A 7,921-nucleotide genomic window follows, 5' to 3' on the forward strand; every position below is an offset into this window, starting at 1 on the left:
TGCAGTTCTGGGTGACGAAGGCATTAAAACGTTTCTCTGCTAACTTGACTTTCTCTCTCAGTCTCTTCTGGTTTGGAGTTTCTGATCCAGTGCAGTTCTGGGTGACGAAGGCATTAAAACGTTTCTCTGCTAACTTGACTTTCTCTCTCAGTCTCTTCTGGTTTGGAGTTTCTGATCCAGTGCAGTTCTGGGTGACGAAGGCATTAAAACGTTTCTCTGCTAACTTGACTTTCTCTCTCAGTCTCTTCTGGTTTGGAGTTTCTGATCCAGTGCAGTTCTGGGATGACGAAGGCATTAAAACGTTTCTCTGCTAACTTGACTTTCTCTCTCAGTCTCTTCTGGTTTGGAGTTTCTGATCCAGTGCAGTTCTGGGTGACGAAGGCATTAAAACGTTTCTCTGCTAACTTGACTTTCTCTCTCAGTCTCTTCTGGTTTGGAGTTTCTGATCCAGTGCAGTTCTGGGGAAACGAAGGCATTAAAACGTTTCTCTGCTAACTTGACTTTCTCTCTCAGTCTCTTCTGGTTTGGAGTTTCTGATCCAGTGCAGTTCTGGGGTGACGAAGGCATTAAAACGTTTCTCTGCTAACTTGACTTTCTCTCTCAGTCTCTTCTGGTTTGGAGTTTCTGATCCAGTGCAGTTCTGGGATGACGAAGGCATTAAAACGTTTCTCTGCTAACTTGACTTTCTCTCTCAGTCTCTTCTGGTTTGGAGTTTCTGATCCAGTGCAGTTCTGGGTGACGAAGGCATTAAAACGTTTCTCTGCTAACTTGACTTTCTCTCTCAGTCTCTTCTGGTTTGGAGTTTCTGATCCTGGGATGACGAAGGCAGTGCAGTTCTGGGTGCAGTTCTGACGAAGGCATTAAAACGTTTCTCTGCTAACTTGACTTTCTCTCTCAGTCTCTTCTTTTTTTTCCTCTGTTTTTTTCCAGGTTCTAAAGCAAGGGGGAACGAATCGACCCAAACGGACTTCAAGCTAGAGCTGGTCAGCTCTCTAAACCGTCTCTCGAAGAAATCTCAGAACTCGGATTCAAAACGGGAAATTCGTTTCAACAGAGGATTTCAAAGTCAGCTTGGATTTTAACAACATGACCTAAGGATCAGGAGATTTCAAATCAAACCTCGTCTGCGCTGTTTGTAAAACCAGGAGGTGGACAAGAAACTGAGATTATTATTATTATTATTATTATTATTATTATTATTAAGATTTTTGAAAACCTAATTTTTTGTATCAAAGGATTTTTTTCATAGACTTTTCTTAAAAAACAAAACACATTTTCTAAAAGTAGAGAAACTCAGACTTTAGATTTTTTTAAGACTGAATTGGATTTTTTTTTTTTATTCCTGGAAGCGCATTTCCAAAAACTACAAGTATCAGAGCTCTGGAAAAAGAACCTGGTGTATTGAAAAGTGCTTGAAAAACTACGTCTCTCAGAGAGACACAGAGAGACAGCTGTACAGAGACAGCTAGACAGAGACAGCTATACAGACAGATATATAGACACAGAGACAGCTATACAGACACAGAGACAGCTCTATAGACAGATAGACATCTGATTAGATCTCTGATTTCTGATATATCTCTCAGTAGATTTCTGATAGATCACTCAGTAGATTTCTGATTAGATCTCTCAGATTTCTGATTAGATCTCTCAGTAGATTTCTGATAGATCACTCAGTAGATTTCTGATAGATCTCTCAGTAGATTTCTGATTAGATCTCTCAGTAGATTTCTGATAGATCTCTCAGTAGATTTCTGATTAGATCTCTCAGTAGATTTCTGATAGATCACTCAGTAGATTTCTGATAGATCTCTCAGTAGATTTCTGATTAGATCTCAGTAGATTTCTGATAGATCTCTCAGTAGATTTCTGATAGATCTCTCAGTAGATTTCTGATAGGATCTCTCAGTAGATTTCTGATTAGATCTCTCAGATTTCTGATTAGATCTCTCAGTAGATTTCTGATTAGATCTCTCAGTAGATTTCTGATTAGATCTCTCAGTAGATTTCTGATTAGATCTCTCAGTAGATTTCTGATTAGATCTCTCATTTCGGATAGATCTCTCAGATTTCTGATAGATCTCTCAGTAGATTTCTGATAGATCACTCAGTAGATTTCTGATAGATCTCTCAGTAGATTTCTGATAGATCTCTCAGTAGATTTCTGATAGATCTCTCAGTAGATTTCTGATAGATCTCTCAGTAGATTTCTGATTAGATCTCTCAGTAGATTTCTGATAGATCTCTCAGTAGATTTCTGATAGATCTCTCAGTAGATTTCTGATAGATCTCTCAGTAGATTTCTGATAGATCTCAGTAGATTTCTGATAGATCTCTCAGTAGATTTCTGATAGATCTCTCAGATTTCTGATAGATCTCTCAGTAGATTTCTGATAGATCTCTCAGTAGATTTCTGATAGATCTCTAGATTTCTGATAGATCTCTCAGATTTCTGATAGATCTCTCAGATTTCTGATAGATCTCTCAGTAGATTTCTGATTAGATCTCTCAGTAGATTTCTGATTAGATCTCTCAGTAGATTTCTGATTAGATCTCTCAGTAGATTTCTGATAGATCTCTCAGTAGATTTCTGATAGATCTCTCAGTAGATTTCTGATAGATCTCTCAGTAGATTTCTGATAGATCTCTCAGTAGATTTCTGATAGATCTCTCAGTAGATTTCTGATAGATCTCTCAGTAGATTTCTGATAGATCTCTCAGTAGATTTCTGATAGATCTCTCAGTAGATTTCTGATTAGATCTCTCAGTAGATTTCTGATAGATCTCTCAGTAGATTTCTGATAGATCTCTCAGTAGATTTCTGATAGATCTATCAGTAGATTTCTGATAGATCTCTCAGATTTCTGATAGATCTCTCAGTAGATTTCTGATAGATCTCTCAGATTTCTGATAGATCTCTCAGTAGATTTCTGATAGATCTCTCAGATTTGATAGATCTCTCAGTAGATTTCTGATAGATCTCTCAGTAGATTTCTGATAGATCGCTCAGTAGATTTCTGATAGATCGCTCAGTAGATTTCTGATAGATCTATCAGATTTCTGATTAGTCTCTCAGATTTCTGATAGATCTCTCAGTAGATTTCTGATAGATCTCTCAGTAGATTTCTGATAGATCTCTCAGTAGATTTCTGATAGATCTCTCAGATTTCTGATAGATCTCTCAGTAGATTTCTGATAGATCTCTCAGATTTCTGATAGATCTATCAGTAGATTTCTGATAGATCTCTCAGTAGATTTCTGATAGATCTCTCAGTAGATTTCTGATAGATCTCTCAGTAGATTTCTGATAGATCTATCAGTAGATTTCTGATAGATCTCTCAGTAGATTTCTGATAGATCTCTCAGTAGATTTCTGATAGATCTCTCAGTAGATTTCTGATAGATCTCTCAGTAGATTTCTGATAGATCTCTCAGTAGATTTCTGATAGATCTCTCAGTAGATTTCTGATCTCTCAGATCTCTCAGAGATTTCTGATAGATCTCTCAGTAGATTTCTGATAGATCTCTCAGATTTCTGATAGATCTCTCAGTAGATTTCTGATAGATCTCTCAGATTTCTGATAGATCTCTCAGTAGATTTCTGATAGATCTCTCAGTAGATTTCTGATTAGATCTCTCAGTAGATTTCTGATAGATCTCTCAGTAGATTTCTGATTAGATCTCTCAGTAGATTTCTGATAGATCTCTCAGTAGATTTCTGATAGATCTCTCAGTAGATTTCTGATAGGATCTCTCAGTAGATTTCTGATAGATCTCTCAGTAGATTTCTGATCAGATTTCTGATAGATCTCTCAGTAGATTTCTGATTAGATCTCTCAGATTTCTGATAGATCTCTCAGTAGATTTCTGATAGATCTCTCAGATTTCTGATAGATCTCTCAGTAGATTTCTGATAGATCTCTCAGTAGATTTCTGATAGATCTCTCAGTAGATTTCTGATAGATCTCTGAGTATTTTCGGATAGATCTCTCAGTAGATTTCTGATAGATCTCTCAGTAGATTTCTGATTAGATCTCTCAGTAGATTTCTGATAGATCTCTCAGTAGATTTCTGATAGATCTCTCAGTAGATTTCTGATAGATCTCTCAGTAGATTTCTGATAGGATCTCTCAGTAGATTTGATAGATCTCTCAGTAGATTTCTGATCAGATTTCTGATAGATCTCTCGGTAGATTTCTGATTAGATCGCTCAGATTTCTAATAGATCTCTCAGTAGATTTCTAATAGATCTATCAGTAGATTTCTGATCCGCGTTCTCGGACCGAGAGATTCGTTTTCGTGTTAAACAGACCCGCTCCCCCTTCCGACTCTTCCCCGGTTCCGCCCCGCCATGTCCGAGCCGGTCCACTACATCCACCTGCAGAACTTCAGCAAGTCTCTGCTGGAGTCCCTGAGCGCCCAGCGCGTGGAGGGGCACCTGTGCGACGTCACGGTCCGGGTGCAGGAGTCCTCTCTGCGGGCGCACCGCTGCGTCTTGGCCGCCTGCAGCCCCTTCTTCCACGACAAGCTGCTGCTGGGCTACTCGGACATCTCGGTGCCCCCCCTGGTGCCGGCGGGCGCCGTGAGCCAGCTCGTGGACTTCATGTACAGCGGCTCCCTGGTGGTGCTGCAGTCGGAGGCGCTGTGCCTGCTCACGGCCGCCAGCATCCTGCAGATCAAGAGCGTGATTGACGAGTGCACTCAGATCATCTCTCAGAGCGCCGCCCCGGCGGGCGGGGCCAAGGGGGGCGGGGCCAAGGGCCAAGGAGAGGAGCCGGGCGCCAAGGCCTGCGCGCAGGACGTCCGATACAAGCTGAGGGACTTGCTCTCCGGCTCTCCCAGGCCGCCCAGGTCTCCCCCCCCCTCTCCCCCCCCCTCGGGGGAGCACGCCCCCCTCGGAAGCAGAGGCAGCCAGTCAGGCTGCAGGTCGGTCAGGGGAAGGGGGCGGGGCCCCCGGTGAAGGATGAGGGAGGGGCGGAGGAGGCCGGGAGAGGGAGCTGGTGGAAGTCACCGAGTCCGGGCTCGGGTATCGGAAAGCCCATAGATCGTGACGCTCTAGCACTGGAGGAGGGGGCCCCCATCTCCCCCCTGGGGGGCCCCCGCCCATGCAGGAAGGGGGTGGGGCCGACAGCATCTTCCTGGAGGGGGGTGAAGTCTTTCCGGAGAGTTTTATCCCTAACTGGCAAACGCAGGCCGACACAGAACCAGACTTCCAGCAACAGCAGCAGAGCCCCGGGGGAGGGTTCGAGGGGCCAGGGGGGCACCTCTCCACCAGGGGGCGCCATCCGGCTCAGATCAAACCGCAGCAGCACACGCCCCCGCACTCCACAGGGACCTCCAGTCAGGTACGAGAGAGAGAGAAACAGCACCGCGCGACACAGCACAGGGGAGCATTGTAAAGCACAGAGAGGTCTGGTAAAGCATAGGGAAGCATTGTAAAGCACAGAGAGGTCTGGTAAAGCACAGGGAAGCATTGAAGCATTGTAAAGCACAGAGAGGTCTGGTAAAGCATAGGGAAGCATTGTAAAGCACAGAGAGGTCTGGTAAAGCATAGGGAAGCATTGTAAAGCACAGAGAGGTCTGGTAAAGCACAGGGAAGCATTGTAAAGCACAGAGAGGTCTGGTAAAGCATAGGGAAGCATTGTAAAGCACAGAGAGGTCTGGTAAAGCATAGGGAAGCATTGTAAAGCACAGAGAGGTCTGGTAAAGCATAGGGAAGCATTGTAAAGCACAGAGAGGTCTGGTAAAGCATAGGGAAGCATTGTAAAGCACAGAGAGGTCTGGTAAAGCATAGGGAAGCATTGTAAAGCACAGAGAGGTCTGGTAAAGCATAGGGAAGCATTGTAAAGCACAGAGAGGTCTGGTAAAGCATAGGGAAGCATTGTAAAGCACAGAGAGGTCTGGTAAAGCATAGGGAAGCATTGTAAAGCACAGAGAGGTCTGGTAAAGCATAGGGAAGCATTGTAAAGCACAGAGAGGTCTGGTAAAGCATAGGGAAGCATTGTAAAGCACAGAGAGGTCTGGTAAAGCATAGGGGAGCATTGTAAAGCACAGAGAGGTCTGGTAAAGCATAGGGAAGCATTGTAAAGCACAGAGAGGTCTGGTAAAGCATAGGGAAGCATTGTAAAGCACAGAGAGGTCTGGTAAAGCACAGGGAAGCATTGTAAAGCACAGAGAGGTCTGGTAAAGCATAGGGAAGGCACAGAGAGCATTGTTGTAAAGCACAGAGAGGTCTGGTAAAGCATAGGGAAGCATTGTAAAGCACAGAGAGGTAAAGCATAGGGAAGCATTGTAAAGTCAAAGCATAGGGAAGCATTGTAAAGCACAGAGAGGTCTGGTAAAGCACAGGGAAGCATTGTAAAGCACAGAGAGGTCTGGTAAAGCATAGGGAAGCACTGTCTCTGATGACAGGGAAACGTTTAAAGACTTTGACTTGCTGTTTAATCACCCATAAGAGTCAGGAAGCCCTTCAGCCCCTCGCTGAGTCCCGTGTGTAACTTCAGCGCTGAAATATTTCTCATCTCTTCCTCCCCTCGCAGGTGCTCTTCCAGTACTGCGTCTCTCCAGCCCAGGCCACGCCCTCGTACTTCGTGGACACGCCCCCGGGGGCGGAGCCAGGTCCAGGAATCCCGCCCCCTGCGGTTAGCCACGCCCACCCCTCCTCCTCTTCCTCCATCGCCGCCTCTGCAGCGCCCGCCTCTTCCTCCTCCTCCTGCCAGGGTTCCGAGACGTCCTTCGACTGCACGCACTGTGGGAAGAGCTTGAGATCGAGGAAGAACTACAGCAAGCACATGTTTATACACTCTGGTACAGTGCAGCTCACTCCTAGAGCATCCATGTGCTCTCCTGGACTGTGCTTGTGGGAGATTAATGTAATGCAGGGAGGGGAATCAGACTCCTATTGCACAGCAGTGTGATCCAGTCCAGGTTTCTCTGCACCCAGCTTGATCAGCCCCCAGTGTGTCTAGCTAACAAGCTCAGGTGTGTCTTATTATTAAACTCACAGTGAAAGCAGGACTGGATCACACTGCTGTGCAGCGGGAGTCTGATTATTAAACTCCTAGTGAAAGCAGGACTGGATCACACTGCTGTGCAGCGGGAGTCTGATTATTAAACTCCTAGTGAAAGCAGGACTGGATCACACCGCTGTGCAGCGGGAGTCTGATTATTAAACTCCTAGTGCAAGCAGGATTGGATCACACTGCTGTGCAGCGGGAGTCTGATTCCCAGCCCTGATATTGTGTGTTGTGTCCGATCTCTCTCTTGAATTAGGTCACAACACATTTCTCTAACTTCCACTAATGGTCTATTCCTGTTCTGTACAGCAGGAGTGTTATTGCCATCTCTCAATCATTTTCTCTCCTCTCCTCTTTCTATCTCCTCCCCCCTCCTCTCCCCTCTTCTCTTGCCTTTCTCTCCCCCTCTCTCTCCTCGCTCTCTCCTATCCCCTCTTCTCCTCCCTTTCCCTCCCCCTCTCCTCTCTCCTCCCTTCTCTTTTCTCTCCTCTCCCTCTTTCTATCTCCTCTCTCCTCTGCTGTCCCCTCTCAGGTCAGAAGCCTCACCAGTGCAGTATTTGCTGGCGCTCGTTCTCCCTACGTGACTACCTGCTCAAGCACATGGTGGTCCACACGGGGGTGCGCGCCTTCCAGTGCGCCGTCTGCTCCAAGCGCTTCACCCAGAAGAGCTCCCTGAACGTTCACATGCGCACGCACCGAGCGGAGAGGAGCTTCCCGTGCACGCTGTGCGACCGACACTTCAGCCATCGCACCCTGCTGGAGAGACACTGCGCCCAGACACACCCCCCTGCACCGCCGCCAGCCAATTAGAGAGAGGGGGCGGGGCCAGGCACACACGCACACACCAGCCCACAGTGAAACTACAGCACAGAGTAATAAAGCACAGGGAAGCATTGCAAAGCACA

At 45.8% G+C, this 7,921-nt stretch overlaps 1 protein-coding gene across 1 annotated transcript; it reads left to right on the forward strand.

Annotated features, from left to right (window-relative positions):
- The first annotated feature begins 4,110 nt into the window (after positions 1 to 4,110).
- On the forward strand, positions 4,111 to 7,921 carry zbtb45 (zinc finger and BTB domain containing 45). The gene is made up of 4 exons (XM_041237517.1): positions 4,111 to 4,930; positions 5,112 to 5,345; positions 6,540 to 6,807; positions 7,549 to 7,921. Exons 1-4 carry the CDS (start codon positions 4,352 to 4,354, stop codon positions 7,824 to 7,826), a joined length of 1,359 nt encoding a protein of 452 aa, XP_041093451.1. The 5' UTR covers positions 4,111 to 4,351; the 3' UTR covers positions 7,827 to 7,921.

This window comes from Polyodon spathula, chromosome 45, assembly GCF_017654505.1.
Source record: "Polyodon spathula isolate WHYD16114869_AA chromosome 45, ASM1765450v1, whole genome shotgun sequence".
Classification (NCBI taxonomy): domain Eukaryota; kingdom Metazoa; phylum Chordata; class Actinopteri; order Acipenseriformes; family Polyodontidae; genus Polyodon; species Polyodon spathula.